Raw genomic sequence first — 12,906 nt, 5'->3', positions numbered from 1 at the left:
GGGGTTATTCACTGGTAGATCGACACCCTGCTAGTTAAGGCTGCAAATGGGTCGGGTTGACCCGTGACCCGACCCGTGTAGACCCTGGTCTACACGACCCGAATTTCAGGACCTGCGGGTCCGGATCGGGTCCTAAAATTGGACCCGAATTATTTTCTGGGTCGGATCCGGGTTTACCGAATGGACCCGATCCGATCCGAATGGACCCGAAGGGAGAGAGAAAGAAAGCAAAAGAGAGTTTTTTTTTTTTTTTTTGTGGGTTGTGGTGCTATTGGTTGTTTGGAAGTGTATCCTAAGGAACCTCGGCCCGTCAGGATTCTTTCTCGATCTACTACACTGTTGATACCTCTGGTGTCTCGGTAGCTGGCTTTTTTTTTTCCTTCTGTTTTTTGGTTTTTGTTTCTTTTAACTTTTGAAGGGAGAAAGTAAGGGAACACCGAACTGAATATGGGTCATGTGCCAGTTTTCTGCAATGGAATTGGATTTTGGAAGAAGGTCTGGGATTTTTTTTGTCCTCATGAGAGGGGAGCTGGGAGACACCAAGTTCCGTCCAATCAGTCATATAGATAAAAAATAGTGTGATATGAAATTTGGCTTGTAGACCGACTTAGTTAATCAGTCATGGGTCATCTCTTCTGACTGGAGGTCAATTGCAAGTCTTTCGAGTCATGGGTCACCCAGCACCTCATAATTATGATATGACTAAATTAGATTTGCCCATTTTTTTTTCCAAAAAGCACAAAGAAAAGGAACCCGATTAGGATCCAGACCCGACTCGGATCCGACCCGATCTTCAACCAGGTCGGGTCTGGGTCCAAAATTAGGATCTAAACAAAAAAACGGGTCGAATCAGGGTCACTTAGGACCCGACCCGACCCGACCCATTTGCACTCCTACCCCTAGTAGGGGTTATTTACTAGTATATCAACATCTAGCTATTACAGATTATTCATTGGTATATCGACATCCTATCATTGGAGGTTATTCGCTGGTATATCAATAACTTGCCGGTGGGGGTTATGCGTTGGCATATTAACATCCTGCTAGTGGAGGTTATACGCTGGCATATCGATATTCTACTAGTAGGGGTTATACGTTTGCACTTTGATGAGCTCATATTCTGACGTAGTCATAGGGTATAAATATGGTCATAGCTCATGGTTGTTGAGATGAACTTGATGATTTGAAAGATAATTGATTTATGAAACAAGATTCAAAATTTTAAGTGACTGGATGCATATTGATTTGGCTTTGAATCGTTGTATTTTGCATGTTTAATTTTAATATATTATTGTTATTATTATTATTTTATTACTTGATTTAATTAATTAAAGTGTTCATTGCCCACTGGGTTATCTAGCTCATTATACGATTTCTTACTGTTTTTCCAGATCCAAAGAATTAGCTCAACCCGGGGAAGAGTGATTAGAGACAAAATTTTGACACTTTATTTTGACTAGTTTCTATTTTAATATGATGTAAAATTTTGAAATATTTTTGGTTTTGTAAGCATTTAATTGTGCTATTTAATTAGAATTTGAACGTTATTATTTAAATTATTTTTGCTGCTCGATTTTGATATCATGATGAGATAGATGCCTTGCATGCTCGTGAGGAGAGTTTCCTATAAGTGTGCGGCGGTTGTCGCGACCTCCAGCTTGCGATCTTGGATCGGGAGCGTGACAATTAATATGGTATCAGAGCATAAATGAATCATAAGTTATAAAAATCAGACATAATATGAGCTTAGGTGAGTAGATACTAGGGACATTGGGACGTTAGTTTATGATGATTGTGACAAATTATCCTAAATAACTTGAAATTGACTAACAAGCTTATTTGGGTATGCTACTATCTGATGAAGAAAGGTTAGGATGCCTCCATGTCGGATGAGAAAGACTACTAGTGGTGCTACAAATGAGGCACCAAACCAGCAAGATAGCAGCACACTCCAACAGGTTAGTGGCACCCCTTAGCAGAAAGGAGTTGTCGATCCTACCAAAAATACTTAGATAGAACAACAAGAAGTGGGCTCAGGCCAGGTTATGCAGACCATAGTTGGTATGATGCAGATGCGATAGCAGTTGCAGCAGCAGTTGCTCTAACAACAATAGGTTCAACAACAGCAAACACAGTTGCACCATGCATACAACAGCAAGGACGAGGGGAGCCGTGCGAGCAGCGTAGTAACATAGCTGAGTTCAAGAAGCTGACTCCTCTAGCTTTCAAGGGGACTACGGAACCTGTGGAAGCTGACAATTGGCTTACAGAGATAGAGAAAACATTCGATGTTTAGAGATGTCGAGATGATGAAAAGATTCTTTATGCATCATACATATTGCAAGGTGAGGCATCCAACTGGTGACGGATGATGGAACACAAATATGAGCAAGATAGGGAGTCACTCACTTGGGAAAGATTCCAAGGAGCATTCTATGATAAGTATTTTTTTCGGAGTGTAAGGACACAAAAAGAGCAAGAATTTATTCATCTAAAACAAAGGAATATGACTGTTGTAGAATATGAAGCTAAATGTACCGAACTAGCTAAATTTGTTCCAAAGTTAATTGAGGATGGGTTAGATCGAGTGCACAAATTCGAGATGGGACTAAGAATCGAAATAAGGAAACAAGTAGTACCGTACGAGTTGACTACCCATACACCTGTGGTAAATAAGGCCTTGATAATTGAAAGGGAAGTTAATGAAGAACATGCAGAAAGAGAAAGAAATCAAAAGAGGAGGAATAGGTCAAATGAATCCCAGAGACAAAGCAATAGAGAGTTCAAACAAGATATCAGCAAGTGACAACCCTAAGTAGATGAATAATAATAAATGTTCCAGATGTGGTGGGAACCATGCTGTAAATGATTGTTGCTGGAACACTGTGAATGCTTGGTTGTGGACAGAAGGGCATAAAATAGCTGAATGTCCACAAAGGAAGGAGAATCAACATGTCCAGACAACTAAACAAAATAAGAAGCGAAGTCAGAAACCCCGGACCCAACGAAGGGTCTATGTTTTCACACAACAAGATGCACAAGCTTCTGATGCGTTAGCGATAGGTATTAATCTAGTTCCAGTTTTTATTTTATTTATTGTTTAGCCATGCCCACTGCTTTTTGTTAAACGACTTATTATGTTGCTAGAAAAGATTAAATGGTTGCATACCATTTTTTGATTAACTATCAAAAGAAGCATATGAACTTTTAAATTTTGGAAGTTTTCATAAGAACTACGATATAGCAATGCATGTACTAATAAGTATGTAATTTTAGAAAAACCTAGACTTGACACGGGTATGTTGACGTTTAAATCAGAGTTGCGCAGTGAAAATGTGGTGAATTGAATTATTTGACACTAGTCAGGCAAGACGACTTTGATTTGAGAAGTATTATGACTTGATTTGGAAGAAGTATCCTCTACTCTTTGATCTATAGGTGCAAAAATTTTGTGGACGAATTTTTCTTTTTTGGGAGTGGGAGGGGATGGGAAACCCAGGGACTAGGCCTGGTCCAGTTGACTGGCCCATTCATTTTTGGCCTTGGGCTGTACGTGCAACGCATGTGAGGGCAATTGGGAGGAAGACTCCGGCTGGAGTCTTCTTCCTCCCCGATCGCGATGAAGATCGAAAGTTCATCGGGATCCGGAGACCGGCCGGATAAAACCAAGATTATCTATTTAAAGTCCTCCTCCTCCTTCGAGATCATCCGAGATCGAGCCACTGATCCCAAACTCCTCTTTCGACTCTTCTTCTTTCTCGATTTGTCGCCGAAAGAAGCTGCCAGACCACCCAACCGGACCGAGGTATATGCTCGTCCTCTTCCTCTTCGCTCTCTCCTAATATTGTAGCTAGGATTCACCTTGTTTTGGGTCGGCAAATGGCTAGAAAACCGTCTAAAACAGCGGAGCCCTGTTTTAGTTTGTTTTTCCCTTATCGCCGACTGCTGGCCACCATCGGTCGCCGTCCATAGTGGACGGCCGTGGGTCCCTTAACCTCAGGCACCACCATAATCACGCTTTCCCTCTCCCCTCTTCCTTGGCTAGAGAGAAACCTTGTTCTCTCTTCCTCTTTCCTTTCTCTCCCTTTCCCACTTTCTCTTTCTGCAAAGTTTCTCTCTCCTAACTCATAGGCCAGACATGTTGATTGATCCAGGTTGACCTGTGCCATCGACAACCAATCTTAGATCACTGATTGAACTTGAAATGAGATTCTCTTTTCTCCATCCTTACTCTCTCTTATTTCTCTTTACTAGACTTTCTCTCTACTCTCTCTAGAGACGTTGGATCTAGCATAGTACCTCTCTTTGTGATTCTAGGTCAACCTTGGTGAAGGATCTTGATCCAAGGCCATCGGGTGGCGTGTCAGCTTTCACCCTACCTCTTACCAAATATTGTTACATTTGATCACTTCGATCTATGTTGAACTATCGGTGCCCTAGTCCAAGCATGATTCGATGAATTTCACTTTGTTTGGACCAATCAGGGTGTCGGAAACTCTCGTCTACTCAGCTCTATAAGGGTGTTGGAATTAGGGTTTCTATTTTATTGAAATGATCCTGATAAATTCTGATAAATATATCGACACTCTTCCAGTGGGGGTTATTCGCTAGCATATCGACACCCTGCCAGTGGAGGTTATACGCTGACATATCCACACCTTGTCAGTAAAAATTATATGTTGGCATATCGATCTCAGTGGGGGTTGTATGTTGGCGTTTTGATGAACTCATATTCTAGCTTAGCCACAGGGTATATATGTGGTCGTAGCTCATGGTTGTCAAGATAAACATGATGATTTGAAAGATAATTGATTTATGAAACAAGATTCGAAATTTGAACAGACTAGATGGCATATCGATTTGGCTTTGAATCGATATATTTTGTATGCTTAATTTTAGTATATTATTATTATTTTATTACTTGATTTATTTAGCTAAAGTGTTCATTATTTACTGGGATGTTTAACTCATTATACGATTTCTTACCATTTTTACAGATCCGAAAAATTAGCTCGACTCGGAGATTTATCATGGGAGAGCAATTAGAGACAAAATTTTGACATCTTTATTTAGACTAGATTTTGTTTTAGAGTTAATAGAAGATTTTAAAATAATATTAGTTTTGTAAGACTTTTAATTTTGTTATTTAATCAGAATTTAAATATTATTATTTAAATTATTTTCGTTGCCTAATTTTGATATTATGCCTTGCATGCTCATGAAGAGAGTTCCCTATGAGTGTGTGGTGGTTGTCACGACCCTTGACTCGCGTTCTTGGGTCAGGAGCATGACAATTTGAATTACATGCAACAGAGGTGTGGGCATAAAAACAACTCCTAAACAAAACATAACAAATAATAGTATCTCCTAGGCAGCTATGAAGCTACATTTTCTGAAATATATAACAGACAGAAAAAGGAGATAGAGGAATTGTCATGCAATCCACACTCTAGATTTTACCTCTAGGATCCTGTATCCAGTATCTGTGCCCAAGATCATAAACAGAGGTGCCAACAACAAGGAATTCAGCTTCTTTTAACTCCATTTTTTTTCCACCTTCCAAATTAACCAGAGAAGTGCTAAAGCTTGTGAGAAAACATCACTGGCAATATTTTCTCGTAAAAGCAAACAAGAAAAACATGTTAGTGACAGCAGTATATTCTCAATCAAATAGCTGTTGTATGATACTACTTAAAAATGGTTAGAGCAACCAAAGTGGATGTTCAAATAATTAATGAACATCACTATCTTTCACTTGTTTTTGGTACATAAAGCAGAAGTACTGTCCAAAGTCTTCAAATACAATATTTATATATGGAAGGAGATGAAATAAAATAAGGTTCAGAGAAAACAATCAACATAACATTAAATGCCAAATGACATCTTCTGAAAGGGAATTAAGCTTCTATCTTCCTAGTGTCCCTTTAAATGCTTAACAACAACAAAAGCAAATCTATCAAGAGATTCATACAAAGCCACTTGATCATTGAATGTCTCGAAATCTTTGAAAAGTTTATCCAATGCATATGTTGTTTCTTCCGTTACTGGATTTTAGAATAGCAAGAAGTTCAATGCTGAAATCATCGACAAGAAAGCTGCTTGTACCATGAACGCTCTTAATTTATCCTGAAGCTAAATTTGCTGCTCATCTGACATAGCAAGAGAAAAATAAAATGAGAAAAACTGAATGCAAAATTCTAATGTGTATCCCTCCAGCTCCCACTTGACCGCTTATCCCTGAAAAATACTTGTGAGGATCATAAATTGGTTCCTAATAATTTATGTGAACAGTGTAGTGTGACTACCATCTCCGGAAGATGCCATTGATTACCTTTAGCAACTGCTTTAGCGAGCATGGACAAACTGATCTAAAACTAATTTTTATTTCATTTGAGAAAGAGGGAAAGAGATGGGATTGTACCTCGAAAGGACTTGGATGACATTAAATTGTAGATGGTCTTCTAAAGTAAGAAAAGGAAGGAAGGCACGTGCTGAAGTTGCTCCTCCTCTCAGATAATATTTCGATATAGGGAATGCGCGAGACCAGGCACCAATATGGTCCTCCTATCTTACACTGCCTCTCTAGGTTGGGGCACCCTTTAATGGCCAGATACTGAAGTCCAAGGAGTCGTCGTTGTAGACCTTCTGGGAGTGATGACAGCCGAGGGCAATGGCTAATAGACAGATTCTGAAGGGCAGTGAGTTCTTGCATACCTTCTGGCAGAGATGACAATTTGCTGCAACTGATGATGTCCAGAGATTTGAGTTCTGTTAGGTGCCCTAGATCTACTTGCAGAAAAGTCAGGCTTGGGCAATCTGAAATGTGGACACTCTGAAGAGCAGTGGCATGTCGCAAGCCTTGCGTTAAGGAATTTATTTTCGGGCAACAGGATACGCCTAGTGATCTGAGGGAAGTAGGCAACTTGGGCAATTCCAGCAGACCATCACATTCTACAATTTCCAGCTCTTCTAGGTTTGGTAGGAGCTCTCCATCCCCTGATGATGACGAGGATAATGGCAAAGGTGACGGGCCAACCAACTTGTTGCAACGATGGAGACGTAACTTCTTTAGTGAGTTCAAGCCACGGAACTCTGCCTCTGGCCAATAGACCAAATCATCACAACAAACCATCCACAAAGATGAGAGAGAAGTAAGGTTCTTCCAAAACGCCAAAGGTGATGATGACTGTTGTGATGGTGAGAAAAACCAATTGCAGTGTCTAATCACCAAATAATGCAGGGATGAGCTCAGCCCTCTAGTTTCCTCCTCCAGCAATGGTGCCAGATCCTCCGATGCAGTAATAGCTAAATTTTCAAGAGATCTGAAATACTTGAAAGACATTTTCTTCTGATCAGCAAGAGGAGGCGACTCTGTACCATTGCTCGTTTTATAGACACCAATGCTAAGGGAAGAGAGTGTCGTCAGACTACAGATCAAGCCCAACTGCTTATTAGTTCCTTTCATTTTTAATCTTTTGAGAGATGGTAGCTCTGGCATGGTCATCAAATTTGGGCAATCAATGATCTCAAGCTCAGCAAGGTAAGGGAAAACCAACATGACCTCTGCAGTTTCTTCAAACTCTGACCACTTCTCCAAGCTCTGCATCGTATGCAACACCAGCCTCTTCAGTAAGGGAAATGCTTGCACTGTGCCATTACTTGCATTGCCATAGATGGTGCTGCTGCAGATGTGCTTGACGCTATCCATCTTAATCACATAGAGAAATTTAAGAAAAGGTAGCTGCCACAAAGGTGGGAGATGTTGGCATCGTGTGCAAACTCCTAGATGGATTTCAACTACATTTTGCAGCAATAAAGAATCCATCATCCACGTTGGAAAGTTGACACCCCCGTAGCGCCATACTGTCAGCAGCTTTAAGCCACCATGAGGTCTAAGGGCTTCCAACACCTCTTCAGCTTTTTCTGCTGGCACAACATCTTCGAAACGACGATAGCCAAATTCTTCATGGCAGGAACGGGGTTCCCACTCAATCATATCCCAGCATAATATTAATGAGCAAAGGTTATATTTGGAACGAATATTAGCTTCTTTAGCATCTGCTGCATCCCTCACATTCCTCAGGTTATAAAGCTCTAGAAGGCCACCGAGATTTAAGCTATTCAACTCACCTATACGCCTTCCAGCATCATTGCCTACAATGTATTTGGTCAATGTTCGCAGGCTGCTCAATTGCCCGATACCTGCTGGCAGCTGTTTCAAACGACGACATCTGTCAATGTAGAGATGCCGTAGGCTACTCATATTTCTTATGTCTTCGGGCAGCTTACGTATTTCCCAGCAGTTAGAGAGTTTCAGAGTTTGTAGATTGAAAAGTGTGCTGGTGGCATCTGGTAATGCTTCAATAGAAGTATAAGAGAGGTCGAGGTATCTCAGATGTTTCAAATATGCAATTGCAAGAGGCAGTCGTGTGATAGTAGTTTTATGTAGATCCAATGCTCTCAAGGACTTCGGCTTTGATGAATCTGCAGTCACTATTATACTAGTAATGAATTCCTTTAATAACGAGGATAGGAGAGTGCGAATTTTTGGACAATTATTCAAGTTCCTATGAATGTTCAATGGAAAAGTCCCGGATGCAGACAAGTGACGGGTTTTGTTAGATATATCTTCCCACCTGGCAGGGTCCAGTATGCTAAGGCATTCATTCCCCGTTATGGATCGTGCCAGCTCGTGCATGAGGTCATGCATCTTGCAAGTTGTTTTGTAATAAAGTTCACGCCTGAATACGCGATCATCGTACTCCCGAAATTCCTTGATATCCTGAAAGAAAGATCTCCAAGCCAACTCAGTAAAAATCTCATGCCCTTTGTCCTCCAACTCCTTTCTTCCATCGGATGGAATGAATCCGTTGGCCATCCATAGTTGAATCAACAGATCCTTTTCCATCTCATAATCCTTCGGAAATATGGCACAAAAGGCAAAGCATTGTTTTAAATGGGAAGGCAAATGACTGTAGCTCAACCTTAGTGCTGGCAAGATCCCATCTTCACCGACCTGCAGATCCCAAATCTCGCTATCCCTCGCGGACAACCATTCCCTTTCCTGGCTCTTGGAATGCATTAATCCCCCCAGTGTCTTCACTGCCAGAGGCAACCCACCACATTTCTTGACAATCTCCTTGCCGATGCTTACGAGATTTTGAGGCTCTTCTGCTCCCCCTTCAAATGCTCTCTTCCTAAACAATGCCCAAGAATCCTCCTCAGTCAAATACGGTAGGGGATAAGTGCCGAGGGTACCCATTATCGACGATGCCCGCTCACTTCGTGTAGTCACAACAATCCTACTCCCTTCTCCACCAGTTGCTAGTAAAGTTTTTAGCTCATCCCACTTTGCCTGATCCTCGTTCCAAATGTCATCTAATACAAGTAAGTACCTCTTCCCACTTACAACTTCTCGAAGGCGGCGTTGTAACAACTCCATGGTTGATAGCTCGCACTCAACCCCTGTGGCTGAAGCTATTATTCCTTTAGCAAGTTTTGCAACATCGAACTCATCCGACACACAGACCCATATTCGTGGCTGGAAATGTTTCTGCACCCTCTCATCATTGTAAATCAATTGGGCCAGTGTGGTCTTGCCCAAACCCCCCATCCCAACTATGGGAAGGACTGCAACATTCTGGTTGTTCTCATGATCCAGTAGCAACTTCACTATTTTTTCTATATCTTCCTCCCTGCCAATGACCTCTGACCCATCAACATAGGAGTGGGATTGTGGCCTGTCACTCGTTTGTGGTTGCGTTTTGACCGTGAAGCCAAATTTATTTCCCTCGTCTACTAGATTCTCTATTTCTTCAACAATAGCATTCAACTTTCGCCCCAGCTTAAACCGAAACCAAAGTGGATTATGAAAAGAAAAGAAGCTGCGCACCTTTTTTGTCATATCAATCTGAATCTCTGCCTTCCGCCGCATTGCTTCCACATTGAACTCATCCAGAATGTCGTCTGCTTCGTAGGCTGCATCCTTCAGATCTGCCAACCAGCTCTTCACAGCCGCATCCTTGACTTGTCGCTCCTCTGCATCTCCAAGTTTGGACTGGATTGCCAACAGCTTTCTTTCCAGCTTTTTTAGCTTCTCATGGATGCCCCACGTCACTCCAAACTGTTGGAGAACATGGTCGGTTGCCTTCTTAATCACCACCGATAGGAATGCTGAGAGAAGCACGTCAGGCATTACTCCAGGGTGCAAAGAGTCTCTCCGATTGATTTGGGAAGAAGAGTTGACGAATGGCAAAGAACGTGACCCAGTGGAAATGCTCTCCCTCTTTCCGCTTATCTATAGGTGCTCTGGAAGCTTTTCTTTTTTGTTCTTTTCCCTTCCCCTACTTGATGCGAACAGAAGAGTCAATCAATAGAACCTGTTAATCAAGTGTTCTCCATGTAATACTACAGTGTGACAACTACCCATTATTTCAGTTATTTTACCAAATTGCTGCCACGTCAAGGAACATTCAGGGCCACACATTACGTGATGTTTAGCTGAGAGATTTGATGGGAACAGAAATAGATGGCTCCTATTTTTATTATTTGGTTGAAGAAAATTTTATTTTTATTTCTGTTTTAAGAAGAAATAAAAAAATATCTTAATTTTTCAAAATATAATTTTAGTTTTTTTGATATTCAATTTAATATTTTTTATTTTGATTTTAATGATGAACTAAACATATCCAAAAATATATTTATTTTAATTTTTATTTTAATTTATTTTGATATTAATTCTATTTTTTTTTTGATTGCGAACCAAATGTAATCTTGGTATTACCATGATTGCTCTTCTTCCCGTCGCCAACTAGGAAGAATAACTTCTCAACAGAAAAAAAAAGAAAATTCCAAGAAAGAATATTGCTTCTTGATGGTGTCTTTTCCTCCCGTTAAGTCTTCAGCCTTGTGGTACTGGGCGGGAATTCTAACCTCATAGTCCCAAGTTCGAGTTGCTACGGCGACGATTAAAATGTGGCTTCGGCCACTGTTTGGACATGAGGTATAGGACCGCTCTTGGACTGCTAGTAGTCAGGGTGGTGCCAGGTATGACGTACTCACACGTGGGACTCGAGCCAAAGCCCAGAGGGTTAGCTGAGCTAGGCTCACGGATGGAGAAGTTATGAGTAAAACCGGTCGGGGTGCCCAACACACGGCCATTTCTGCCCGCATCGGCGGGGGCTGTTACGTGGGGATGGGCTTGTCCCTTTCTTTTTCTATCCTTTTTTTTCAAAAAAAAAAGAAAAAAAAAAAGTCTTCACATTCGTTTGTATAAAAAAAAAAAAAAAAAGCTTGGTGTTTCTGGTGACTCTTGCCGCCGTGTTGTTTAAGTGAAGTGATAAGACGTGGCACTACCACCAGTCAAAGTCTGAAAACGGCCAAAAGGACTCCAGGAGTGGCAGCGGGCCGCCGTTGGTGTACTTATCATCCAACAAGACGAAAGATGCTTCATCCAAAAAATTAAAAAAAAACGGAAGACGCATGTCCTTACGGAATTTCTGGGAAACTTCCCTAGAAAGACGCATGTTCCTTTTTTATTTTTATTTTTATTTTTTTACAAATACATTTAATAAAATCAAAGGAGAATACTTTGGAGTGCCATGAGCAACTCCCCATTACCAGCCCACAGGATACTACCGAAGTGATTGGCTGCATAAGCAGCCACCCAATCCGCAACCCTATTAGCTTCACGGAAAACATGCTTAGCCTAAAAGGCCCTTCCGTTCTCTACTATTGCCCAGATATCTTGGAGCAAAAGGTGGATACAACCATTACCGGTTTGGCCCCCTCGGATCCAACTGATGACAGTGGTCGAGTCCCCCTTCAGGATGATAGAGCTGGCCCGTAAAACACATAGGGCGTGATGAAGGCCCGCCCAAGCGGCCTGCAGCTCCACACCCAGAACCGATATGTCGAAGAGTTGGCTGCCCCTGCAGCCACGACCCTTGCAGATGGGTCCCGAATAACAAAATCTGCACCGCCCCTCGTACCTCCATCCAAGACAGACCCGTCGAAATTGATCTTGAGGAAACTCGGGGGTGGGGGCTCCTAGGTGAAAAACACTGTACGGGATGCTGCCGAAGAAAAATGGGAACCCCATATCTCTCGAGCTGTCAAGGTTCCTTCAACAAGTATGATAAGATTGAGCTCCGCCGCCTGCACATGGGTACTTTCCACCACAAGTCTCGACGACATACTGCAATCGCCAAAGGTTCGAGTGTTCCTAGCCAACCAAATTTGGTAGGACATGCAAACCACTCGAGCCGTCTCCTGGTGAAGCAGTGGGGACTCCGAGCATCGGCGTGTGGCCTGTAAGCATAGGTCCCTCCGGCCCCGAACCTCATTCGGGATCCTTGCCAGTCGCTAAGTCGCCCTAGCCCATACGCACTGAAATAAGGCATGGCCCACCATCGCATCCACACCACAATCCCCACACACCGAGGAAATTCTCAGTCCTCGTCCACTAAGTATTGTTTGCGTCAGAAGACGGTCCCAGACCACCTTCCAGAGGAGCAGTGCTACCGTCGGGTGGAGTCCCAAGCGCCAGATCCAGGCGCAATCTGGCCCAGGCTCGTGCTTCCGCCGAAGAATGGGGGAAAAATCGTCCACCTTAATACTGGACTTGGTAGAGGTGCTCCAAACCCGCACGTCTGGACCTGCACACCCTGGTACCGGGAGGGATCGGACCCTCTCCGTCAGATGCCCCCCGAAAAGCTGAGCCAACCTAGTCTCGTCCCATGCAGCCCCTCCGAGGACAAGGAGATCGCAGACATGCAGGCCCTCCGCAGCCTCAACGCTAACCATAGTCGGCTAATGCTGCAAGGGGAGAGCATCAACCCACGAGTCCCCAGCCACATCAATACTGCGCCCATAGCCTATCAGCCATCTTGTGTGTACCAAAGCAGT

At 42.5% G+C, this 12,906-nt stretch overlaps 1 protein-coding gene across 1 annotated transcript; it reads right to left on the bottom strand.

The window, feature by feature from the left end:
• Positions 1 to 5,471: 5,471 nt before the first annotated feature.
• LOC103697020 (putative disease resistance protein RGA4) lies at positions 5,472 to 11,285 on the bottom strand. Its single transcript, XM_088713362.2, has one exon. It carries the CDS (start codon positions 10,193 to 10,195, stop codon positions 6,443 to 6,445), a length of 3,753 nt encoding a protein of 1,250 aa, XP_088569488.2. The 5' UTR covers positions 10,196 to 11,285; the 3' UTR covers positions 5,472 to 6,442.
• Between the last annotated feature and the right edge of the window lie 1,621 nt (positions 11,286 to 12,906).

Source organism: Phoenix dactylifera, chromosome 17 (assembly GCF_051530095.1).
Source record: "Phoenix dactylifera cultivar Ajwa chromosome 17, Ajwa_hap1_PhDact_Kaust_v1.1, whole genome shotgun sequence".
Classification (NCBI taxonomy): Eukaryota; Viridiplantae; Streptophyta; class Magnoliopsida; order Arecales; family Arecaceae; genus Phoenix; species Phoenix dactylifera.
Note: the sequence above shows the minus strand (reverse complement) of the source record. Positions and strands in the feature narration are given on the sequence as shown.

Excerpts from the sequence above, each read along its gene's own strand:
- LOC103697020 (XM_088713362.2), bottom strand. The coding sequence starts at position 10,195 with ATGCCTGACGTGCTTCTCTCAGCATTCCTATCGGTGGTGATTAAGAAG.